Consider the following 26,502-nt stretch of genomic DNA (forward strand, 5'->3'; position numbering starts at 1 on the left):
TGTCTTGACTGTTTTAATTTATTTTTTTTTTTTAATGGGTGCAACCCAAAAACTCAACTCTGCAGTTCAACCCATAAATGTTTGTTTTCCTTACAAATGAGGCAGAAGTTAAGCAGGCATTCCAACAGTAAAGGATTTATTTATTTATTTGCCAAAAAGCATCGTTACAAGAAAGCAATTATCAGCTAAACACAAATGTCTTTGTGTTTTGTGCCAAGTTTATTTCAGTGTATTGAGTTGAATCTACTGATGAAAGCTAAAACTAATGTTTTCAATTATAAAGACATTTTTTGTGAGCATTTACACCGTAACATTCAAAATCCCCCAAAGAAGCTCCTATCTGATCCGTTACAAATATAGCTTCTGGCAACAACAAACAAACAAAAAAAAAAAAATCCACAAAACAAAAAGTAATCTGAAGAGGAGGTCGAAGGGGATCAGATGTGGTGCTTACAGTTATCCTGAACAGATGTAGATGAACGGAAAGAGATGAAGACCAGTGCTGAGGTGCTTCTTTCAACAGCAGCACACATCAGAACGACAACCGGGAACTTGTTTGTGTGTGCGCCGCAATGATATTGAGGATTACTCACTTTCCTCTCAGGATTACACAAGACTCACAAATCCCCTGCTAGTCTAAATGTGCCATCTACACTGAACACCAATCCTCCATACGTCCATGTACGTACCCAATGGATCAGAGCAGAATTATTTTCCTAAAGCCTCAGAAAATAAAAAGAACTCATGGCAGATTTTAGTTTTTTTTTAATATCCAAGACTAAAATCTGCTTCGCTGTAGTTTTTTGTTGTGGTTGTTCTTTCCCTCCACATGTATTCTAAAGCAGAGTAAATATACTATAAGAAAGTATAAGAAAATCAGTCTTTGCACAAAAACATCATCATCCCACTTCAGTTTTGGTCGTCCCTCAGGAAGAAGCGCATCATTCGATGATTTAAACAGCCGATGCACACAGTTCACTGAGGTGCCGACAAACTTCTGGCCAATCACAGCTCGTCGTGTCGTGTCCGTCCAATGGCGGTCAGTTTGGAGAGCTGAGCGCTGAACTTTCCTTCATTGTGGGTCACTGGAAGTCAGAACAGAAAAATACCATCAAAAACAAGCAAACAAATAAACATGTTGGATATAGTGTATGTGCATGCATTTGCTTTTTGTAGTGGTATAAAAAACACTTAATATCGTGCAGTTTACAAGCCTTGATAATAAACTAATTTGTAGTAGCAGAACATTTTTTATTGGAATTACCACAGTTACTTTTCTTTGTTGTATTTACTGTGTGTGAAAGAGATTTAATAGAGATTTAGGTATTTTTACCAGAGACTTAACAGTGTTACCTGCAGGCTAAACATTTTAAAGACCTAAATGACGATGCTGATGTGCTTCATCAGGAGTGTCAAACTCGACTACATAAAGGGGCCAAAATTTTAAACTTTTTCCAAGTCATGAGCTAATTTCAGTCCATGCAGTAACCCAAATCAGATACCAGACATCTTTCCTTCCAGGTTCATAAGCAGGAGTTAAATTGGTCCCATTTGATGTCTCCTCCACGTCAAAATTAAATATTACTGAAAAATCCAACCTTTTTTTCTGGCATCAACGTTAGCCAGCTCTCATGAGAAACCTGCATTAAATCTTTTTTTTTTAAAGCAAAACGAGAAGCAATAAACACATTTTTCATTTAAATTATAGTTTTGGGGGCCATATAAGATGTTAACAAGTGCCAGATTTGACCCACGGGCCTCGAGTTTGACACGTAACTCATCTATTGGATCATAAAATTTAAGGTTCCTTATTGTCATTCGCATCACATGTGGTACAAGAGGTGGAATGAAATTGTGTACTCAAGGTCCCAGTTACAACCAAAAATAGCAAAAATACAAAGTATAAAAAGAAACTGTATACAAAGATCCAACGCTAAACACTAATAATGTATAGCAAGGTACATTAAACGGTATATTAAATATTAAACCAGATATTTACACCAGAAACTAAAAACAAACAAAAACATCTAATTTTAAAAAGTTTTACAGTACAAATAAAAAATGTCAACTTATTCATTTGTTTTCAGAGTTATAAGCTTGTGTTTGACATCATGAATGCATTCAATAATATATAAACAACAGAACATTAGTTTTATCTAGAGTTAATTAAAGGAAGAACCATTGAGACCGATTCAGCCTGAGAAAGGCTGAGAGTCGGTTTCAGACCGATCAAGTCTCAGGACTCAGTTTAATCCAACATAAATTGGTAAATTAAAACATCAGATTTATTAAACAAGCCTATTTTATCTCTAATGCGTTTGTGGTTGCTTTTAAATAATATTTTAAATGTCAAGGTACAGTGTTTTTTCGCAGTGTTTTCCATCCTTCAGTAAAACGTGGGTGGGTGCCTTGGCCCGTCAGATACCCACTCCCTGAGGCCAAAAGTGGTCCCACGGGCCGCCACTTGGCAATACTCTGTAGAACAACAAATACTTGTGTGTAATTACCATTATTATTATCATTATTTTAATCTGTAGGTGATAAAAGTTCAAGTTAAGTTCATGCATGGAACGCCTGCTTTGTCCTTACTGCCCCCCTCACACAAACGGAGTTTATCGTTTTTATTTTAAGTTTATTTTAAGAAAACTAAATACATAAAGAAAATGTTTAGATGATTTTCTTTAAACATCAATAAAAGTATCTGTTGAAGATCCGCAAGTCAGCCTGTCAGAAGTAGGCACTTTAATAAATTATCGTATTTTTCGCTGTACAAGTCACACTTTTTTTGCATAAATTAGCATGCCCGCGACTTATACAGCGAAGCGGCTTATTTATGTTTTTTACCCCATATTTATAAACCAATTTTTGGCTGAGATTTGACGATTTCATTCATTCTGACAAGGAAAATATTGAACACTACCATTTTCAGCCACTAGAGGGCCCTTGAGCAATAATGCAAGCCAAGTGTCTCATTACTAGGTAAAAGTGGCTATTAATGAGACACTTTGCTTGCCATAAAAGCCACCTTCATTTCGCTCTGGAACTCCTGGAGCAAACGTCAAATCGGCCACATTTTGCCGCACCGCCCCGGCAAAATGCGGCCGATTTGACCATTAAAGTACATTTATTAAGGAAAAGTTCAACTGAGACACGCCTTTACTATAATGTCAAGCAAACAAATAATTGTTTTTAGATGGTTATCTTGTTTAATTTAGAAGAAATGTACAGAGAGTCCTCCCGCGTTTTTGCGAACCGATTTTTGAAATGCAGCTGATTTGACCGTCAAAGTGCATTTATTAAGGAAAAGTTAGACTGAGACAATCCTTTACTATAATTTTTAGTAAACAAATAATTGTTTTTAAGTGTTAACCTTGTTAAGTTCTTGTTAAAGTCCTCCCATGCACGCACGCTCCCGCGGCCATCATTTGGCAGCCAAATCGATTTTTTGCACAACACGCCCACGTTTCTGGGTGGTCAGCGGTGACACGTAACAAAAGCGAAACATCAGCGGTGACGCATAATAGATGTGACTTATATGGTGAAATGACGTATTTATGTTTTATTTCCACTTTATTAGACATATTTGGGCTGACGTGACTTATATGACGGTGCGACATTTGTATCTTGTACTTATTTATGAAAAACATGAGAATATTTGTCTCTTCTTTTAATCAAAGGTGGGCTGGAGATAATCCCAGTTTAAATTGGAGCAGTGTACACTGTCACAGTGACAGAGCTAAATCATGCAAACACATAGAAAACCTTTTATATACACAGATGAATTAGATTCACCAAGTAAACCAAAATACATGCATTTGAACTGTGGCTTGTTGTTGCATACACTATACAGAATGCAAAAGTGCATAAAATTAAACAGAGAAAACTTATTTTTATAATTTTGGAGGGAGATATCTGGGCTTAATTTTCATTTTCTTTTGAGAAAAGCTCATAGATTATTCCAGAATTAAAAAAAAACAGATTTATAGCAAAAAATGAATTGTCTGTTTATTTAGGAAAAAAATGTTCATGAATGAGTTTATAAACTGATCTCTTCTGGTGATGACCTGAACAGCTCCCTCCTGTGGAGCGTCTCAAGCATGAACAGAAAAGCTTTTCTTAAGTGAGTTTTTTTTTTAAATTTTTTAAAGGGAAAGAATTTTGCATATTGTACTACGCTCAGATAAGCAATCTATCCCTGGAAATGATGGTTGCAAGTGTTTCCCCGTGATGGGATTATGCTTAAGTCTGCCATCGCCGCTGACTTCGGAGCCTGTAAGCCTGTGTACTTTAGTGTCTAATCTGCTGAAAATGACAGCTGAAGTAAATTGCTGGTTGGGATGAATTGTCAAATCCTGCTAATCACAGTCTGGAACTGAAGCTGCGATGGGGATTTGTGCAGAAGCTGAACAACAAGTAACGCTGCAGGGACAAATGAAAGCCCACTCACAACTGGAGCATATGTTTAGGAGGGAAGTCTGCAGGGAACTTGCAACATAGAGAGAACTTGGGGGGGGGGGGGGGGGGAGAGAGGGAGATCGATGTGACAAGCAGAGGGAGTTGATTGAACACTTGGAGACACAATCAATTTCTCACCTGTTGATTCTCCTACGATAAATTCCTCTGGTTTCAAAGGTACGTCACTCTGTCCTCCTGCTGCTGTCTGAGACTGAGGAGGGAAAAGAGAGGAAGAGAAATCAGAACAAACAAGGGAACAATATATATTTGTGCAAGAGACAGAGCGGTAAAATAAGGCAATTCAACAGCAAGGTCGAGGAGACGCCGCTCTCTCTGTGTGGGCAGGTGTGCTTGTTCATTTTTTGTCCTGTTGTTTTAGTGACGTGACTTTGTGTTTGTCTTTTTGTGCTTTCAGGGCACAGAGCCAGTGCAGGAGGAGGAAACATGGGCTCCCACTAATGACGTGAATTTCAGCACTGTCCTTGCTGGGGGAAAGGAGGCGTGTCAAGGTGTACTTTGCTTCAGACGACCGCATCGGAGTGACTGAGCTCAGACGGAGTCCGGACATGAACCTTTCCACCAAACATCCTGTGCAACAAGACAACTTCACGTTCCACTCAAGGAACAAAAACAAAGGCTTGATGTCTCTCCGGCTTGCATTAAATTGATACCAGCTGGGGCGTAGCTATGGCCTTTGTTGGAGGATAAATAATCTAAAAGTGCAGAAAAACATCCAATAATAGGTTTCCATAGCGACAATGACGTGGTATTATTACCATTAGGGGAGAGGATGTGAAGTAAAGCCAATAAAGTGCAAGAGGCAGCGTCGTTTATTATGTGGTCAGAAACACTGTGGTAAAGATGTGAAATGAAAAAAAACATTTACTACAAAATATTATTTTAAACTACAGAAATTTAGTAGCAGAAACTATATTGGCACTTTGTCAGAGAATAACATGAATACTTGTGAAAATGATCTCTTGTTGCTTTTTTGGGGGGAAAAAAAAAAAAAGAAGTTGATGTTTTTATATTTTTGTGAGAATATTTTCAAGTTGTGAAATAATAATCGAGAAAAAAAAAGAAACTATGTTGTTTAAAGACTAAAAGTTATATGTTTTGATAAATGAATACATTTTTAAAGAGATGCGTTAAAGATCATAAGTTGAGATTTCTAAGGACGGTGTTAAAAAAGGCTGTTACAAAAATAAAAACAGTCACAAAACCAACTCTAAAAAAGTTTGATGGACTTAAAGTCTTCCTTCAGACCATGTGTCCAGTTGAATGGACATTCATGATCTGCATCATTACTCACCCAGGAGGGGTTCATCAAATGAGGTACGAAGAGCAAAGCGAGTAAATGTAGTCGTCTGACAGCAGTGGTGATGGGAGTATTATGGTTTGGGCCCATTCTGCCACTATCCCTGATAGGACTGAAGGTTCTGAGTTATATAAGTAACAAAGAGTCAGACTTGTGATTGTTATAAAGTGGTACTAATTTTGTGTCCAGGCCTTGAACTCACTATGAAAGTGCAGCGTACTTAAGAAAATGAGGAAAATGGACAAGTGGGAGACTCACAGGAGCTGAGGGATGCAGACCTTCCATAGCTTGTTGGTACCAAAAAACTATTTCATGTCTACCAAACCGATCATTGATGCATTCTTTTAAGTCAACTAAAATAATGGAACAACAAGTTCTGTCTTTGTGACAGGCTGCTGGTAAATAAAGTGCCTACAGATGCAGTTTAGTTCTTCTCTAAAGTTGTCTTTTGTGCATTGATACGACACAGATTCATCCTTTGAGAGGTTTTATGTCTGAACGATTTATAGATCAGCATTAAGTGGCTTAAAAAAAGAAACAAAGAAAAAATAATCTGACAATACTCTGGTTAGACTGAACATGAGAGAAAAAGCAGCCAAAAAAAAAAAAAAAAAAGAATAAAAACTTCAGAAAGCCTGCATGCTGCTGATTAATCTCTTTAAAAATAAACTTTAAAACAGGGAGCAAAATGTGAAGAAATAAGGAATGACTCAAGACTTTTGCACAGTCTAGTAAATCTGCAGGAAAATATCTTGAAATGTGACAAGATTAAAGTTAAAGCTGTTTTTTTTTTTTTAAAGAACTAAAATTATTCCAATCTGAAAAATGTCAAACCACATCCATGTTTCATTTAGTAACGCTAAATGTTGAGACTTTTCCTGCTCACATGAATCATATCAGATCATTTTCTTTCTAAATGTCATCTTTTGTAAAAGAGCCAAAGATATTTAGGTCACGGAGATTCAGCCACTACTGCCTGAATAAAGTCAATAATAAACTAGAGAAATTGCATATCCTGATGCATGTTCAATAATCCAGGTATAAAAATCTAAAAAAGTTAAATTTTGTCCTAGACATTAAAAAAAAAAAAAAAAAAAAAAAATTGTAGAAAAGTTTCGTCTTTCATCCGAAAGACTTACTCAGTCTGAGGAGCTGTATTCAGCTCAGTCTCTTAAATAGCACCTTCTCAGAGTGGATAAACCAGTTTTGCTGCTGACAACCAAAACCAGCTGATCACATGGTCAAGAAGGACCATCAGCCTAACAATGGATCATTAGCATGCTGATGGCTGTTTACTACTCACAGGGGGTTGAGTGATACTAGCAATCACAGCATTGTAAGAGGGGGACAGTTGAACCCGGAGGCCTCCACCCCTGTTTAATGATGGACGATTTCTTTTCACAAAGATGGCCTCCTTTACTCCTCTCTCAAACCATCGTTCCTCTCTATCCAGGATGTGAACATCTTCATCCCTGAAAGAGTGACCGCTGGCCTGGAGATGAGTGTAGACCGCAGAGTCCTGGCCTGATGATGTTGATCTTCTGTGCTGGTCCATCCTTTTGGCCAGTGGCTGTTTAGTTTCCCCGATGTAAGACTGATCACAGCCCTCCTGACACTGAACAGCATACACAACATTGCTCTGTTTGTGCCGGGGGACTGGATCTTTGGGATGAACCAGTCTTTGCCGTAATGTATTTTGGGGTTTAAAAGCCACTGGGACGTTATGTTTAGAAAATAAACGTCTCAGTTTCTCTGATACCCCCTCAACATACGGAATGACCACTGGTCTGGGTTCCTCTTTTCACCTGATGGCTGACTGGAGTCCTGTTTGGGTTTCTTCTCTGCTTTCAGGAAGGCCCAGTTAGGATATCCACATTGCTCTAGAGCCTGTCTTGTGTGGGATTTCTCCTTCTGCCTGGCTCCTGAGTTAGTGGGGACGCTGTCTGCTCTGTGATACAGAGTCCTGATGACTCCTAACTTGTGCTCCAAAGGGTGATGGGAGTCAAACTGCAAATACTGGTCTGTGTGGGTGGGTTTGCGGTACACCTCAGTTTGCAAATGTCCTCTATCAGAGACTGAGACCTCACAGTCCAAGAAAACCAACCTGCCATTTTTTACATTTTCTCGTGTGAACTTGATGTATTTATCCACAGAGTTGATGTGGTCAGTAAAATGTTGGACTTCCTGAGATTTAATTTTAACCCAGGTGTCGTCAACATACCTGAACCAATGACTTGGTGGTGTCCCTGAAAAGGACGTCAAGGCTCTCTTTTCTACCTCCTCCATGTACAGGTTGGCAACAATAGGAGAAACTGGAGACCCCATAGCACACCCATGTTTCTGCCTATAATATTGCTCCCCATATGTGAAGTAGGTTGACTGCAGGCACAGTTTCAAGAGTTGACACAGTTGTTCTGTGGAAAGCGTGGTCCTGCTGCTCAGGGTAGTGTCTGATTTTAATCTTAACCTGACCACCTCTACTGCATCATCAACAGGAATGCACGTAAAGAGTGATGTGACATCAAAAGAGACCATTGTTTCATCAGTCTCCATGATGACATCCCTCACCTTATCCACAAAGTCCATGGTGTTCTGTATGTGGTGTTCTGAGCTGCCAACTAAAGGGATGAGTACAGACGCCAGATATTTGGAAACATTGTAAGTGACAGAGTTAATCATGCTAACAATAGGTCTTAAAGGTACACCTTGTTTGTGGATTTTAGGTAAACCATACAGACTAGGTGTGGCCTCCCCTGGGTACAGTCTGTGGTACAGAAAACGGTCAATAGCCTTATCCTGCTCCTTGCCTGAAAAATTTGGAGCACTGTACCACAGACTGTAATTCATCATTCCAACTGTAATGCTATATGCACAAGTTTATCTCAAAAAGAGGTCGCTCACGTTAAATTCTGTCATTAAATGTCTACGTTGTCACAGAAGATGAGATTAAAGAGCAGATGATGACATATATTTTAATTTAATACTAAATGCGCTTTATAGAAAAAGAAGAAAAAAAGACAAACTGCAGAACAAACAAAAATAAAAACAGCCTCGAGTCTCATTCCTGAAACTGAAATGCTGCTGGTTCTCTGCTGAAACATTCATTATTTGCAGGCTAAGCAAAACAAACAGGATTTCGCCCTGGTTTTCTGTAATGAAAGGCTTTTTATCTCTACACTGACAAAGCGACATAAAGAAAATATCAAACAGAATTGCTTTATTGCTGTTTGTTTCTTCTCCTCAGCCTGAAGAGCTCTGGATGAGTGTTAGAGCAGCACTTTAAGGTTGTCATCTATTTTGGTCTCCAGTTACCGCACTGAGGTTAATAACTAAATAGTGGTGAATTAAAGAGTGGTGGCACAGAGCTTAGAAGATGGGCCTGTGATTGGAAAGTCGCAGGTTCAACTCCCGATACAGTCAACATCAAAATGAGGGTGGAAAAGGTGGAACACCCACACCTCCCTCCACCCTCATTCACCCCACCCTGGGCCCCTGAGCAAGGCCCCTAACCCCCACCCATCTGCTCCCTAAAACAGGTCTCTCTTGAAAATGAGTTCTCGTGGCTCAATGAGACTATCTGTATAAATAAAGGGTAAATGAAAATTAAAAAAAAAAGAAATCATAAAGGTTTTTTTAATATTAATATCAGCTACACATTTCAAGTGTTACATAAAGATTTACCTCAATTTAAAATAAAAAAGATCCACATGTGGTGTAGAAGTTGTTTAAATGGGAGTATAAATGAAGGCTGCCACTTCTCATTTTGTTATATTTGACTTGCTGCTCATAAATCAGAATCATCTCACAATTTCACATAAACAGAAATAAAATTATTAGTGTTTTTTTTTAATACTTACATATGCATTAGCATATTCGATTTTGGTTCCCTTCAGCTCAGCTTTGAACTGAGTAAAAAACAGGTATGATTTCCCCTGAGGCCTGGCAGGAATGAAACAAGAAATATTAATCAGCATTAAGCATTCACTGGCACGAGTACATGAAACCACAGCATTAGAAGTTTAGTTGTTTTTTTTTTTTTTTGCCACAGCTGAATAAATCAATATTGTGACTCAGAAGAGATGCAGACGGGACGCCAGGCCCGCTGCACACAGCTCTGCACGGTGCGAGTCAGAGCGTGGGCAGGAATCATTACTCTTAAGGACAAACATCAAGTTGAGGAGTTCTCTGATTGACCGTGGCTCACCTCCACAAAGAGCAAGAAAACAGTTTGTCATCATCACTCAGGCCCACGCTCATCAACCATTGCTGTTTGACAAGAAACAAGAATCATTTTACTGTTAAACCTGCTGACAATAATCCGAGCAATAAAGAGGCGAGAGACACAAACCTCATTGGTTCCCCCTTGTGAGGCGTAAGTGAACGTGCACTCGTACTCCCTCTGAAAGCAGATACAACACATTGTTACATTGCTAGTATATAGATTATTTATGGTACTTTGACATAACTGGAGTTACTTTTTCTTTTGTTCATAACTTTAAGAATGAAAATCTAACATTTCATAACCACAAGTGAAGCTTGTTTCTTTCTTTTTTTTGCTCTTTTGATCTAAAATTATTAAAGAATTATAATCGTCTGCTCTATTGCTCACAGATTTTTCATTTGCTTTGTGCTGTACAAATATATTGCTGTAGTTCTTGGTTTTGCACCAACGCTTTGTTCAGATCAGACAAAAAGGCAGATAATTTTCTTTCTTCTTTACAAACTCCTTTATGAAAACAGAATAAAAAGTATCCACTCAAGTGCTGCCTTTAACACTTTTTTAGAGTCGGTGAGATTGATCAGTAGCCCATAATCAAATTAATTCATAATACACAGTGGTGCTTGAAAGTTTGTGACCGCTTTGGAATTTTCTATATTTGATGACATAAAACATCATCAGATTTCCACACAAGTCCTAAAAGGTAGATAAAGAGAACCCAGTTAAACAAATGGGACAAAAATATTAAACTTGGTCATTTATTTATTGAGGAAAATGATCCAATATGACATATTTATGGTGGTAAAAGTATGTGAACCTTTTCTATCAGTATCTGGTGTGACCCCCCTGTGCAGCAATAACTGCAACTAAATATTTCCAGTAACTGTTCATCAGTCCTGCTCACCTGCTTGAAGGAATTTTAGCCCATTCCTCTGTACAGAACAGCTTCAACTCTGGGATGTTGGTGGTTTCCTCACATTAACTGCTCACTTCAGGTCCTTCCACAACATCTGGATTGGATTAAGGTCAGGACTTTGACTTGGTCATTCCAAGACATGAACTTTATTCTTCTTGAACCATTCTTTGGTAGAACCACTTGTGTGCTGAGGATCACTGTGTTGCTGCATGACCCACCTTCTCTTGAGATTCAGTTCATGGACAGATGTTCTAACATTTTCCTTTACAAATCTCTGATATAATTCTGAATTCATTGTTCCATCAATGATGGTGAGCCGTCCTGGCCCAGATGCGGCAAAACAGGCCCAAACCATGATGCTACCACCACCATGTTTCACAGATGGAAGAAGGTTCTTATGCAGGAATGCAGTGGTTTCCTTTCTCCAAACAAAACACTTTTTATTTAAAACAAAAAGTTTTATTTTGGTCTCATCCGTCCACAAAACATTCTTCCAACAGTCTTCTGGTTTGTCCACATGATCATCAAACTGCAGACGAGCAGCAATGTTCTTTTAGAAGAGCAGTGGCTTTCTCCTTACAACCCTGCCATGCACACCATTGTTGTTCAGTGTTCTCCTGACGGTGGACTCATGAACATTAACATTAATGTGAGAGAGACCTTCAGTTGCTTAGAAGATTCTCTGGGGTCCTTTGTGACCTCGCTGACTATTACACTCCTTGCTCTTGAAGTGATCTTTGTTGGTCGACCACTCCTGGGGACGGTAACAACGGTCTTAAATGTCCTTCTTTTGTACACAGTCTGTCTGACTGTGGATTGGTGGAGTCCAAACTCTTTACAGATGTTTTGTAATCTTTTCCAGCCTGATGAGCATCAACAACTCTTTTCCTGAGGTCCTCAGAAATCTCCTTTGTTCCTGCCATGATCCACTTCTACAAACATGTTGTGACGCGCAGACTTTGATAGATCCCTGTTAGAGTGCCTATTCACACCTGATCATCATCCCATTGACTAAAAACACCTGACTCTAAAAAATCTCAGTCTTATAAATAGTACCTTCTTGTTAAGAAGGTGCTATTTATAATTAATTATTATTAATTTTCAGATGAAAGACGAAATGTTTCTACAATTAACTTTCTTTTTTTTTTTACCCATCCAAAGGACCTGACAACTTTTTTAGATTTTTCTTCCTGGATTATTAAGCATGCATCACCTGACTCTAATTTCACCTTCAAATTAAATGTTAAGCTTAGAGGTTCACATACTTTTGCCACTCTCAAATTCAATTAAATTCAACTTCAGTTCAGTTTATTTCTATATAGCCCCAGTCACAACAGAAGTCATCTCAGGGCACTGAACAGAAACATTCATATACATAAAAAGTAAGTTATTAACGTTCTTTAACTGAGTAGCAGACTGCTTTGAGTCTTAACTTCATTGCAATATTGGATCATTTTCCTGAATAAATAAATGACCAAGAATAATATTTTTGTCTCATTTGTTTATCTGGGTTCCCTTTTTCATTGTACTTGCGTATAATGACAATAAAGGCATTCTGATTCTGATCTACTTTTAGGACTTGTATGAAAATCTGATGATGTTTTAGGTCATATTTATGCAGAAATATAGAAAATTCTAAAGGGTTCACAAACTTTCAAGCACCACCGTGTATACAGTTAACAATGTGCATGTGTTAATATTTTCTGTCATTGCTATAAACATCTTGACATGTTAAGGGATTCAATGTGCTATTGATAAGATCTCAGCTTTTTCATTCTTACATTCCCAAATCACACTCTCACCTTCACTGTGAAAAAATAAATTAACATTCCTGTAAACTTGAAAACTAAACAAATTTATTGTGCCCTCCAGCTCGCTTCAAGTTTCTTTAATAGTTCTGCAGCATCACTTGAGCTTATCCTGAAAGCAGTGCGTACAGGTTGATGTTATGCAGAATCTCTCAGACACTCAAAACAACATACAGGCAATCAGCGAGACTCGACTTTGCTTTACAGATTGTGAGTTTCATCAGTGAAATTTAGAATATTATGATTACAGGTGATTTTACTTTAGGTCCTGTACCTTCAATGTACCAGTAATCTTTTCAGGGTGTTTATTTTTAACCTGTTAATAGTTTGATGTGCTTGTTTTTTTAATCAACTGAATACTGTGGATTAAATCAATTTATAGCTTAAATAAAACATCTGGTAAAATCCTAAAATATACAAACAAACAAAAAGTTACAGTATACGTTTTAGATTATTCCACAATAATTTAATCAGATTATCAATTTTTTGAGTATGTATAAAATATTGACTAAAGATGCATGTGATCAGGAATTAGAAATAGAAAATAACAATAATGAGTTCACAAGTTTTATGTGGTGTAAATGTGGAAGTTACAGGAACTGTATTATTTATATAGAAGACATTTGTCATAAAATGCAGCAGAGTAAGAGTTCATCAGCTGAGCTTTTTCTCTAGTTTCCTGCTAACCTTTAAAGTACATCTTATATAAATTTACAAATACTTTTAACTAATAAATTACTTCATTATATATACAATTTTAAAGTAATAAATAGCAGTTCTTTGTATGTGTATCAATACGTTCAACTCTCGTCCAATCAGAGTCGTCGTTGTGGCAGCTGGGCAGCGACGTGTCAACGTTTTACAGGTTGTGTCGTCATCAAACCGCGACAAAAATAGACAAACGGAATGTAGTTTTTCCACTTATGTTGTTGAAAATGTGACCATTTGATACGATTTAATCAAATACAGACAGCTGTTTTACTTACAAAAATATCAAGTTTTACTGTTATCCTCTAACGGAATGTTAATCATCTACAAACACAGAGAAAAGCGTTTACTAACAGCAAATTTTCATTCATTCAAAGCTGCAGGAGAGAAGAAATGTTTACATTTCAATACAGCTGGAGATTGTTGTTTTAATGGCAACTCGCGTCTTTTTTAAAAAGTAATTCACATACAAAGAAAGCTAAATGTAGCGACTTACGATCCCTTCCGTGAAGGTGTGCACCATTCCTCCAGGTTTCACGTTAAACTCCACCGTTTTTGTGTTTTCAGGTGATGCTCCAGTCGGGACGCACACTGATATTAACGTACAGAAAAGCAAAAGCGTCACTTTGACAGCAAGTAAGTTTTTTTGGTTAGCCATCTCGTTTGCTCCGGTCTGTCTGTGTGTTGGTGGTGTTTGGCTATAAGCGGCTGCCCCGAGTTTCTTAAGGTCCCGTCGACTGTAAATGACGTCAACATCTCAAGTTCCTTGACAAACCAACAAAAATAAAGAATTGTAAAAATAGTAATTTTAAAAAGGAAATAAAAAAGAATTATATTACCGCATATGTTTTTGTTTTTTTTTATCCAACTTCTGGTGTTTTTTTTAAGAAGCTGACGCGTTTATTTTGACTACTCTTTCTGACCACAAGGTCTTGCACTTAATTAATAAAACCATGTTGTTTTAGGATGACAAATGAACAAGAAATTATTATTATTATTATTATTATTATTATTTTTATTATTATTATATTTGAGTACTCTATCACAAGTTAGTCATGAAATCATACTCAAGAATGTCTAAGGTTCAAATTAATTTCACTAAAGTTATTACAAATAAATTACACAATTTACAAGATGAAATTTTGCTGAGACACAGAGTACTCAAAGTAAATGTAAGTGTGAGTGTAATTAACATTTTAGCTATATGGTGAACAATCAGAGTGAGGCAGACGCGTAACATGAACAGAATATACATTTGGCTGAGCTCTTAAGGGCGAGATGGGGAAAAATGAGGAAATGTTTGGTTCAAACAAACTGGGAAGTGAATTTTGAATTGATAAAGTAAAGATAACTCTCTAGGGTCCTTATTGCTACACAGTTTATAAGACCTGGGTTCCTTTGTCTGTTTGTCTACAGTCTGTCTAGTAATTGGACAGACTTTTGGAAAGTTGAGGTATTTGATCTACGTTAAAAAATGAGCTACAATGTCAAAATTTTATAGAGTTTAATCTGCTGCTTTTCGGTTTTTATTATAAAGGATAAAAGAAGAGAAAACAAAACCAGTGCTGAAATGTCAGAAGAGTTAGGCTAACATGTACGTCTTTGTTCATGTTTCCAGAGATTTCATTTTCAGGTGTGACATTAAGAGAGCCGATTTCTCCCAAACATTGAGGCCTCTTCTCACACCACTGACATGCATACAGCCCCATCCAGTCATTTCTGACAATATGTTTGATACTTAATGTCCCTCATGGATGAGTGATATGAACACATATAGTTTGCTATGATCACCGAACGTCTGATGAACTCAAGTGCTTCTCTTACAGCGTTTTTCAGACACAAACACCTATGGATCTGCCTAAAACATATAACACGTTTCTGTAACAGATGCTTCTTGTGTACATTCTCCTTACTGAGTACTTGTACAGGAGACAGTACTTACGTCTGCTCCTGCATGTCTGCACAAATGTGTGTTTTAAAGCCCACAAAGCATCCTCCATGTGTTGTAATCACTCATGTTTGGTTGGAGAAGAGACACCCCAACATTGTCTGGCACTCATGTGTAAAACCCACAAACCAACAGGAACCTTTAGAGCAACATTCAGGCACAAAACAGCTGGAGGGTTTTTAGCTTGACAGCCTGCCTGACCTCAACTTCCCCTCTGTCTGTGCCCCATCACCTCCTCCTCAAGCCAAGTTACACTTTCCATCCCAAGAATAATACACCTAAAGACAGGATGTGTTCACTCAGGCAGCCAGCTGGGTGTACTATTTACACAGCTCCAGAAAGACAAGCATCACCATCATCAGATGGATTTTCTTGCAAACAGAAAACCGCCACTGCTGAGCCTAATGATTTGTAAAATGTTCTTGTTCTTCCCAGGTAAACCTTGTTTGTACTCGGTGCGTCAGAGAACTCCGGGAGAGGAAAAAAAAATGTGTGTGACAGTCGTTTCCTCGCTGCTGGCACAAATAACTTCCACTCTTCCACTCGTCTCTGCCGTAGACAAACAGCTCCCTCAAAAGTAAACACGAGCCTCAGACAGAGAAACAGAACATTTGCATTAAGTGGGCGCCAAATGGTTTCACTAACGATGCAAGCTCATTTTCCAGACTTTACACACACAGTAGGCAGCAGTAAAACCAGCACTCCAGTCCCTTAACGGTTATATGTTACACTGTAAGTGTGTTTGTGTTGAGTTATTGTAGACTAGTCCTTAATTGCTGCAAAACTTCACTGTTTTGTTGGTTAATTGAAAAAAAAAATCTAAATACCTTCCAGCTTAATTTGAATAAAATCTTAAAATGTATTATTGCATGATAAGCTTCACACCACAGGCTCATCATACTGCAGTTATTCTATTCATTGCATTAAGTTGACGTCTAAATTAAACTGGAAAATTAACTTTAAGCGTTTATTATTGTGGAAAATATTGTTGATTACTGTGTCATTTGTCAAAGTGTAATTATAGATGGAGTCTTTGAAGTTGCATTTGTTTGTCAGATTATCCAACATGTCAGTGTCATCTCATAAAACTTGAAGCGTGTGTTCTTGATATGATTGGATCAGATCGCTTCATATGTGTAGCATCCTATCGCATCATATAAGCGTTTTTGTTTTTAATATTGCTGTGTAATCCTTGTAAAAACCAAGTTTTATTCTTAGTGCAAGACTGTCACTCCAAGGTTTATTGTGTTTTTTTATTTTTTTTACTTCTTGTGTCGTGTGGAATTAGCAAAGAATCTTCTTGTAATATGTATAAAAGTAATATGTAATGTGAGAAGAAATGGTTTCTGGCGTTGACTGTATAAATGTGTGTGTGTGTTTAATATGAAGACCTATGATTCAGTCACTAAAATAAAGTGTGCACCTGTCTTAGTGTCATATTTGTGGGAAAAAATGCAATTGCATAGGTGATATTCAGTAATGAGAGGCCACTATTTATTAATATGTTGCTAAGGTCATTAAATACACGGCCTAAATGAAAGTAAAACAAACCCATGCTTCATAAAGCATCCCACTGCAAAGACTGATTAGTGTTGACAGTGATGTCAGTAAACATCTGCTTCTGTATGCGTGCATTACTAAGATGGTGTGATGATTTAATCATCAGGCTGCAATGCCTCATGAAGCTGTGACAACAAGTTATTCATCAAGAAGCCACACAGCGAACTGCTTGTGGTTATTCAACCATATTTCTCTGGGCAAGGGAGACCCAGCAGACGTGGGAACATTACATTTGTGCTGATGCTTTTCGTGTTTAACACAGGCATAAAGGCACATTTTATTTTAATGACCTTTGTAAAGTGGCTCTCAAGGCTTGTGCAGTCAGTTTTGTTGCCTTCATTGAAAATTGTTTAAAGCAAGCAAAGAGTCTGGGTTCAGGAAGAATATTTTACTTTGTGTTGAAGGAACAAATTGGCATTCCTCATGCGTCACTGCAGTCTGGCCTGTTGGCTCTGACACGTGTTGACTGGGATCCTCGCTCCTTTGGGCCCGGCCTCTCAGACGGTCAGCCTATGGTAAGAATGGCTCCGTCCAGGAGCCGCTGAGGTCAGCGGTTTGCAGTCGGATTTTCCTGGCCGCCTGCGAATCTGTGGAATTTCTCTCCACCTTGCCATCTTGAGCAGGGACAGTTCTGCCCATCCTTTTGCCTCACAGGCTCAGCACGCCTGAGCAAACAGCCCCAGGGGTTTGCTCTGACCCACCATCAGGTTGAGATTCACATCAGCAGCTTGCAATGCTCTGACCAAACACCTGCGCTCAACAGAAAAGCCATATTTGGCTCACAACACCAGTCAAGTAAATCTGATGTCATTTGAATCCTGGATTATTATTTGGGCTTCATATTTATATTTCAGGTACACCTGCACCTACATCTGGACCTGCCATTCTGTGTTCATGTGCCTCTCCTTCCTGTCCTCTCAAACCCAGCCGGTCAAAGCAGATGGCTGCTTGTCCTCCTGAGCCTGGTTCTGCTGGAGGTTTCTTCCTTGTCAAAGGGAGTTTTTCCTTTCCACTGTTGCCACTGTGCTTGCTCAAGATGGGGAAACTGCAACAAAGTGAATATTCATTGAGTCTGCTGGCTTCCTTAGATAGAGAACTTTACTAATTGGTTTTTCTATGTATGTGAATGTTCCTGCAAAGTGCCCTGAGCCAACTTTGTTGTGATTTGGTGCTATATAAATCAACTGAATTGAATTGAATATTTATCAGCGTACTGGTCTCTGTTGTGATTTCAAAAATGTCAGAAGACATTTTTGGTTTTAAAAGTCTCACAGATTTACTTTGTTGCTGTTATAAGCTGGTCTTGTTAAATAAAATGGTCTGTAATATGGCTAAACATAATTTTACAGAAGAAAAAGACCATTAAAACCTCATTTTTTAACCAGATTTACCATTGCAAGCCTGACATTTGTGGTGAAAAGCAACTCAACAGAGTGCTCGACTCACATGGAGTCACTGCCAGGTGATTGAATGTCTCAATCACTCACCTGCTGGAACCCAAATGACAAACACACATAAACAAGCTCATGGTGTGACGCACTGTTTATTTTCCTGCTGTTTCCAAAACTTAAGTATGCAAAGTGCAATAATTGCAGGTATTTCTCCGAGGTGCATTACCACAGAAGCAGTTGGGAAATGAGCCACTAAAATGCTCTAAATGAGCCTGACTTCATGTCGTATGGAAATTTACTCCAATTATCCCATCAGCAATGAGGATTTTGACACTGATTTTAACACTCTGTTTTTAAAAATCTAAATAAACTATTTAAAAATACATATTTATATAACTAGCAATACAAATAAACTCATTTCAATGAGTAAAACGTTACATTTGAGCAGTCACAACAGCAAATGTGGACATGACGCAGTTAGTTTTTTATTGTAAAATTTTCCACACTGTTACGTCAAGACATATTTATTATTATTCAACATATTTTAATGTTGTCATGATAAAAATGAATGCTTATAAATTAAATTAGAGAGGCAACATAAGCACTAGTCTCTTAACACTCTTTCCTATTGCACATACCATACAGTTTTGCATTTCAGTGAAACACACTCAGGTTTATTCTAACAAATAAAAAAATATATGACATGGCTTGCTTTAACTGCAGCCCATTATAAAATATGAACACAAAGACTGAGTAAAAGTCTGAGTAACAGTAAAACAGCATCAAACAGAGTAGCAGCTTTACATTAAGAGCATCAAAAGTTTATACTTCTGTGTGAACGGTTTAATCTTCAGCTGATCAGCTCCTGTAAAACATAAATATCCATGATTAACTATGTGCCTGTTTTTAACACATTATAGTTAATGAGAAAACTCCATGTGCTGCGCTTACACAACAATCCTGCAGTTTGCCGCCTGGACGTGGATTCCTGTGTACCTGATGTCGCACCGCACCTCGTTGTTGGAGAAATCTGACTCCTGGACCAGCTGGGAGGGGTTCACTGTCACCTGGAAAACGCCCAGAAAAACAGCATTTCAGCTGATTTCAGCTAAAAGATGCTGCAGGAGCATTTAAATTTGAAAAAAAAAAAGTGAGTCCTTTTAAATCAGCTCTACCTTGAGTATGTAGTTTCCTGGCTGCACGTCGGTGATGTCGATCCACTGGCAGTCAATGTTGGCGTGATATGTGTCGTAGCAGCCAGGGCCGAGCCCCTAAAAACAACCAAAGTTTTCTTCACCTCCATGTTCACTCGCATCTCAACTCACTGTGCATTATTGCGGTTCAAATCCAGGAGTAAATCCTAACCGAGTCTCGGCCCAGACTCACCTGTGTGTGAGCAGTGCACGCGTAGCGCCGTCGCACGCCGGGGTCGCAGGACGTGTCCTCCAGACAGAAACTGGCTTTGTGTCCCTCAGCAACCTTCTGTCCAGTGGAGACATCCAGCAGGTCGTAGTTACTGAAGGCCTCCATACTGTGGTAATGTCTGGAGGGAGATGTACACAGATTCATGGTACTCTGATTACTTAAAAATCCACACTAAAAACTGCCTGACATGATTTGTTGTTAATATTTAGGACAGTGTTTATCTGAGCACACACCACCTGTGTGTTTGTCTGAGGTGTTAGCAAAATATCTCATGAGCCAATGGACAACCTTTAATGAAACTCTCAGAATATATTCAATGAATATCGATTTAGAACTGATTACTTCTGGAGTCAGTCAACTCCATTAAGATGGCCACCACAGCTGTGATCTTAGAAAACATACAAATATCAGTCAGTGTTGCAGATATTGAGCTAAAATTTGGTGCACTAGTACAAAACTTCTTAAAAGTACAAAAGCAACAATTAAAATAGTGTTATTTCTAGTTCAGTAATCTTGTATTGAGACATTAGAAGGTAAAGGTCAGTATGCAGAGGCCAGAATGTTTTTTTAATATATAGTGAACTCACTGGTGACAGCTGTGCCATTCCCACTCGTGTCTGGGTTTTAATGGAAGGAAGTCTGCCGTTCCCTGGTTCTTGACTCGCTGTGGGAACCGCAGCAGAACTCTGTAGTCCAGGTCACTCACACCGGGTTGATAGGCAGACCTGAGAGGAGAGGAAACAGGAGTGGGCCAGCGTCACCTCCGTATCCTTCGTACAAGTCTGGGATTGATGTACCGCCTCGTCTTTACGTAGTTCTGCCATGCATGGGCAGGTTTTACTTTCAGCCCAGACTCTTTGCCTCTTTTGTCCTTCCAAGGTTTATTTTTCTTGGCTAAAGCTCTCCTTGGATCAAAGGAGAAAACACTGAGCAGGTTTACTCTGTCACTCAGCTGTGACATCCAAGTGGGCTAAAACACATTTCCTGAAGCTGCAGCCATTAGGATTCCTTTGATAAATTTACTCATATTTAAGCATTTTTATGACTCAGTGCACATATTTACCTCAGTAGAAAGCATGTGTCTATTAAAGAAAGGACTGGTGTGCACTTTCCTTTACCTGAATGGCATACATTTAGTAGAAAAAAGCAGCACCTGGAAAGGCAGTTCTCCTCTGCAGCACAGCGAAGCGCATACATCTGAACTCTCTGGATGTAGGAGGCAGCTTGGATGTAGTACGGGTCAGGTATCAGGTCTGGGAGACCTGTAGAGAAATAAAAAAAAAACATTTTGGTGCTTGGAGTCAAAGATGCACAAAATGAATAGAGACAGATATTTTAATATTGCATGTATTAATGTAATTAATCATAACGATCATAATCAATCATTTAGGTTATAAGCAAAAGATGTGGGCATAACTAGCTCACGTGAAGTGATTTTAATTCTGATACATGCTGCTATAAAGCATGCAAAAAAAGATGCACCAACCTTGCAGACAATCAAAAGTAATTTCTCCTCTTCCGGTTGTAAATCAGATAATTAAACCAATCCAGACAAACATATAATTTAACTAATGACTTAATATACATCTTATTAGTAAACAACTCTAAATAAGTCAGTTGTTGAAGTAATTTATAGTAAATAGTTTAAATATGGTATTTAATCCAATCTGTTTTTAATCCTGGCTGCTGTCTCTCAGTCTCTTCTCACCGTTGTGGAAGAATCTGGTTCCGTAGCCAGTACCGGCTAGATCCATCCCGTTCTGTCGGTTCCTGAGGTCCGGTGGGGAAACGTTGTAGAAAACTGAGTTCCTGTGATGGATGCTGTGTGGATCCCTGCGGTCATCTGTCGTCTCCGGTCTCCTGCGGGGAAAGTGAATCTCTACAGCGTTACTGGATGGAGGAGAGTCACTGGACTCCGGGCTGGCTCTGGTCAGGGACTGGGCTCTGGTCTGGTCTTCTGTCCAGGTGACCCAAACAGATGCAGGAGGCGAATCCGAGCTCTCGGACTCCAAAATGGGGACTCGCCTCTGCGTTAAATCGTGCGCTCTGGCCGGAGCCGGACTGGCCTGCTGTGCGTCCTCGGGCGCACTGCGGCCCCCTCTGGGAACTCCTCCGCCGGAGAACTCTTGGATAGAGGTTCCGTTAGATGGAGCTTGGTGGGTGAGGGTTCGACTGTGAGTACCAGGCCGTCCGGAGGTGAGCAGGTACTGACCCGAATCAGCAGTAAGAACTGACGCATCCATCTGCTCAGACTGATCCCCGGATGCGCCCCCGGATCTGGTCCTTGTGGATCCACTGAGAGCAGCGGGCGACTGAATCTGGTTCAAACTGTTCTTTGTCGTCAGGAAGAGCTGCGTGCGTCTCCTGCTCTGAGAGGGTGAACGGTACTCGGTCCCGGTGCTGAGTAAGCTGTACAGCTGGCCGTTGTTCTCCCACTGGATCCGGTGTCTCCACGGGCCGGTGTGCGCGCGTAAAGGCTCCTGGCCGGCACCAAAACACACCAGAACAGCAAGCAGCCAGATCAGGAGAAACCAGAGCCTCTCCATCATGGCTCATGGAAGTTCTGTTTGTGTCCTAGTGGAGCTGAAACATTTAAACCGGACACGAGGGGGGAGATGGGGCTTGAATGGAAAGCCCTTCATTTCGTCATGCTGCTGCGCGCAGGGGGTGGGGTGGGGGGGGGGGGGGGGGGGGGTGACACGACTTCCAGCAAAGTTAAGTCAGGTCCTCTGGACGGTTTATTTTTGTTGAAACGTTTCGTCTTTCATCCAAAAGACTTCATCAGTCTGAGGAGCCACAACAAACTCAGTTCCATAAGCACACTCACATAGTGGTCCAGCCATGGTGATAAGATGGTTTCTGGAGTCCACCCTGTCCCCCATCGACTCCTCTGAGGCAACCATGACCAAAGTGGTTCAAATCATCAAAGTTCATGCTTAATAATCCAGGTTATAAAAAATCCAACAAAGTTAAATCAGGTAAGGCAGCACAGTGGCACAACTGGTAGAATTGCTGCCTCTCAGAGAGCAGGTCCCCGGTTCAAATCCCGGTCCAGGGGCCTTTCTGGGTGGAGTTTGCATGTTCTCTCCGTGCATGCATGGGTTTTCTCCGGGTACTCCAGTTTCCTCCCACAGACCAAAAACATGCATGTTAGGCTGATTGGTAACTCTAAATTGTCCCTAGGTGTGAGTGAGAGTGAATGGTTGTTTGTCTCGTTTGTCTATATGTGGCCCTGTGGTGGACTGAAGACCTGTCCAGGGTGTACCCCGCCCCTCACACAGTGACATGGGCACCGGCGACCCTCGTGACCCAAAATGGAAGAAGCGGGTAAAAGATAATGGATGGATGGTTAAGTCAGGTCATCTGGACCTTTTTTTAAAAAAAACATTTCATCTTTAATCCAAAAAGCATTAGTGAGTCCTCCCCCTTCTTTATTATTTTCAGAACTTACCAGACTTCATCCTCACTAATCTTTCTCACTTCCTGGAACACAGTTTCTTTGACCTCTACTCTTCTTTCTCTTTCATTCTCTTCATTCATTAGCTCCTCAAAGTATTCCTTCCATCTTCCCATCACAGTCTCCTCACTTGTTAGAACATTACCATTCCTATCCTTAACAAGCCTAACCTGCTGCACATCCTTTCCAGCCTGATCCCTCTGTCTCACTAATCTGTACAAGTCCTTCTCACCTTTTTTAGTGTTCAGCCTCCCATACAACTCATCATACGACTTCGGTTTTGCTACCTCCCTCTTTGCTCTACATTGCATCTCCTTTAATTCCTGTCTCTCACTGTCATATTTCTTCTTGGCTAGCCTCGTTTTTAGACTAGCTTCCTGCACTTCACTATTCCACCACCAGGTTTCCATCCGTTATCTTTACCTGCTTCTTCCTTTTTGGGTCACGGGGGTCACAGGTGCCCATATCCAGCAATCACTGTGCGAGAGGTGGGGTACAACCTGGACAGGTCTATCACAGGGACAGATAGAGACAAACAACCATTCACTCTCTCACTCACACCTAGGGAAAATTTAAAGTTACCAATCAGCCTAACATGCATGGTTTGGTCTGTGGGAGGAAACCATAGTACCTGGAGAAAACCCACGCATGCACGGAGAGAACATGCAAACTCCACCCAGAAAGACCCCTGGACCGGGATTTGAACCGGGGACCTTCTCGTTGAGAGGCAGCAGCTCTACCAACTGTACCACCGTGCTGCCCACCACCAGGTTTCCTTATCATCTATTCTCTGTCCAGATGACACACCAAGTACCTTCCTACAGTCTTTAATTACTGTTGCTGTAGCCCTGTCATTTAATGCTCTTTACTCAGAGCCTTTAGCAGCTCCTCTCTGAATTTCTCACATCATTCTTCCTTCTTCAGTTTCCACCATTAACTTTTAGGCAAAGTAAACTTTTTACTCTATGTAAATAAAATGCAAACTACAAACTGATACACACATTTTATTGGTTAAATTTTATTGGTTTGTTTTTACAGTGCATAAACTGGTCATTTAAACTGATTCTAACTGATCATTATGGTCCATTTACAAACCCCTGGGACAAAAGTGAGTTTAAAGCGTAATTTATGAACATGCCAGTTTAGTTTGAGGCCCAGCTTGTCCCAGAAGATGAATGTTTGGGTCAGTCAGGGGACCAGGAAATAGACACCAGCATCAGTCAAGATATGTAGGCTACAAATATAACCAAATATTGAAGAAAAAAAATAAACATTTCTCCAGTTTAGCTGAAATGTTATAAAGCAGTTGAAACTAAGCGACAAACAGGATCCACTGACTTCTGTTCACCTCTTCACCACATGATGGCAGTGGATCCTCACCGACAACGTGCTCTGCTGCAGAACTGCTTTTTAAACAGACAAGACACTCAAATATAACATCACTTATCAGTCTAAACCTGAACTATATTCATTTTCATTGCAATCATTTATTTAAAACACTAGTAACTTCAAGAAATATAAAATACAACTACAAAATTAAATTGGACACCATCTGATCCTTATCATTTTGCATATTGCTTTGTGTGTTGCCTGTTTTTCTGTCTGTACAGCACTTTGGTTGGCCTTGTCGCTGTTTTAAGTGCTCTACAAATAAAATGGTAAGTATGGTATGGTATTAACATCTATACCAGAAGAAAATGAGCAACTTGTGGAGCAAACAAAGGCTGCAAAAACAGTGAAATAATTTTCACTCCAACTTTGTTCTTGTTCTATTTAGAAGCTTCTTTGTTTTTGCGAGTTCTTGTCAATTCTAATGCATATGGTAGTTTTACATTTAGTTAGAAGAACCTGAAATTACTTAGAAACAAGAGGATGTAGCTTTGTGTTTAAAGGAGCTCAAAGTCTAATACAAACCGGATTCCAAAAAAGTTGGGACACTAAACAAATTGTGAATAAAAACTGAATGCAATGATGTGGAGGTGCCAACATCTAATATTTTATTCAGAATAGAACACAAATCACAGATCAAAAGTTTAAACTGAGAGAATGTATCATTTTAAGGGAAAAATATGTTGTTTCCAAATTTCATGGCGTCAACAAATCCCAAAAAAGTTGGGACAAGTCCATTTTTACCACTGTGTGGCATCCCCCCTTCTTCTTACAACACTCAACAGACGTCTGGGGACAGAGGAGACCAGTTTCTCAAGTTTAGAAATAGGAATGCTCTCCCATTCATGTCTAATACAGGCCTCTAACTGTTCAATCGTCTTGGGCCTTCTTTGTCGCACCTTCCTCTTTATGATGCGCCAAATGTTCTCTCTAGGTGAAAGATCTGGACTGCAGGCTGGCCATTTCAGTACCCGGATCCTTCTCCTACGTAGCCATGATGTTGTGATTGCTGCAGAATGTGGTCTGGCATTATCGTGTTGAAAAATGCAGGGTCTTCCCTGAAAGAGATGATGTCTAGATGGGAGCATATGTTGTTCTAGAACCTGAACATAGTTCTCTGCATTAATGGTGCCTTTCCAGACATGCAAGCTGCCCATGCCACAAGCGCTCATGCAACCCCATACCATCAGTGATGCAGGCTTCTGAACGGAGCGTTGATAACAACTTGGGCTATCCTTGTCCTCTCTGGTCCGGATGACATGGTGTCCCAGTGTTCCATAAAGAACTTCAAATCGTGACTCATGTGACCACAGAACAGTCTTCCATTTTGCCACACTCCATTTTAAATGACCCCTGGCCCAGTGCAAACGTCTGAGCTTGTGGAGCTTGCTTAGAAATGGCTTCCTCTTTGCACTGTAGAGTTTCAGCTGGCAACGGCGGATGGCACGGTGGATTGTGTTCACTGACAATGCTTTCTGGAAGTATTACTGAGCCCATTCTGTTATTTCCTTGACAGTGGGATTCCTGTTTGAGGTGCAGTGACGTTTAAGGGCCCGGAGATCACGAGCATCCAGTAGAGTTTTACGGCCTTGACCCTTACGCACAGCGATTGTTCCAGATTCTCTGAATCTTTTGATGATGTTATGCACGGTTGATGATGATAACTTAAAAGTCTTTGCAATTTTATGCTAGGTAACACCATTCTGGTATTGCTGCACTATCTTTCTGCGCAACAATGGTGGAATTGGTAATCCTCTTACCATCTTGGCTTCTGAGAGACACTGACACTCTGAGAAGCTCTTTTTATACCCAATCATGTTGTCAACTGACCTTATTAGTGTTAATTGGTCTTCCAGCTGTTCGCTATATGCTCATTTTCATTTTTACAGCCACTTATTAATACTTGTC

The 26,502-nt window shown here is 39.7% G+C and overlaps 2 protein-coding genes and 1 long non-coding RNA gene across 3 annotated transcripts in view; 1 reads left to right on the forward strand and 2 right to left on the reverse strand.

The window, feature by feature from the left end:
* LOC119430643 overlaps positions 1–5,505 on the forward strand; it is a 12,245-nt gene extending 6,740 nt beyond the window's left edge. Inside the window, exon 3 of the long non-coding RNA XR_005187914.1 lies at positions 4,871–5,505. This is a non-coding gene — a long non-coding RNA (uncharacterized LOC119430643). The remainder of the gene's footprint in view (positions 1–4,870) is intronic.
* Positions 228–14,185, reverse strand: mydgf (myeloid-derived growth factor). The gene is made up of 6 exons (XM_037698087.1): positions 13,921–14,185; positions 10,122–10,172; positions 9,978–10,039; positions 9,631–9,712; positions 4,594–4,666; positions 228–1,085 (listed from the first exon to the last, which is right to left on the reverse strand). The coding sequence occupies exons 1-6, from the start codon at positions 14,080–14,082 to the stop codon at positions 1,006–1,008; spliced, it is 510 nt and encodes a 169-aa protein (XP_037554015.1). The 5' UTR covers positions 14,083–14,185; the 3' UTR covers positions 228–1,005.
* A 5,085-nt stretch (positions 14,186–19,270) lies between these two features.
* On the reverse strand, positions 19,271–22,294 carry loxl5a (lysyl oxidase-like 5a). The gene is made up of 6 exons (XM_037674651.1): positions 21,457–22,294; positions 20,902–21,010; positions 20,336–20,473; positions 19,710–19,866; positions 19,499–19,594; positions 19,271–19,390 (listed from the first exon to the last, which is right to left on the reverse strand). Exons 1-6 carry the CDS (start codon positions 22,292–22,294, stop codon positions 19,271–19,273), a joined length of 1,458 nt encoding a protein of 485 aa, XP_037530579.1.
* Positions 22,295–26,502: the final 4,208 nt, after the last annotated feature.

Source organism: Nematolebias whitei, chromosome 3, assembly GCF_014905685.2.
Source record: "Nematolebias whitei isolate Nwh7 chromosome 3, NemWhi1, whole genome shotgun sequence".
NCBI lineage: Eukaryota > Metazoa > Chordata > Actinopteri > Cyprinodontiformes > Rivulidae > Nematolebias > Nematolebias whitei.

Bases quoted from the DNA above. Each gene is read 5' to 3' on its own strand.
- mydgf (XM_037698087.1), bottom strand. From the start codon at position 14,082: ATGGCTAACCAAAAAAACTTACTTGCTGTCAAAGTGACGCTTTTGCTT. The intron at 10,040-10,121 runs GTTTGTGTCTCT...CTTGTCAAACAG, and splicing joins CACAAGGGGGAACCAATGAG to CAATGGTTGATGAGCGTGGG. The intron at 9,713-9,977 runs GTGAGCCACGGT...CATTCCTGCCAG, and splicing joins TTTTCTTGCTCTTTGTGGAG to GCCTCAGGGGAAATCATACC.
- loxl5a (XM_037674651.1), bottom strand. From the start codon at position 22,294: ATGGAGAGGCTCTGGTTTCTCCTGATCTGGCTGCTTGCTGTTCTGGTG. The intron at 21,011-21,456 runs GTGAGAAGAGAC...ATTTCTCTACAG, and splicing joins AACCAGATTCTTCCACAACG to GTCTCCCAGACCTGATACCT. The intron at 20,474-20,901 runs GTGCTGCTTTTT...CTCTCCTCTCAG, and splicing joins GAGGAGAACTGCCTTTCCAG to GTCTGCCTATCAACCCGGTG.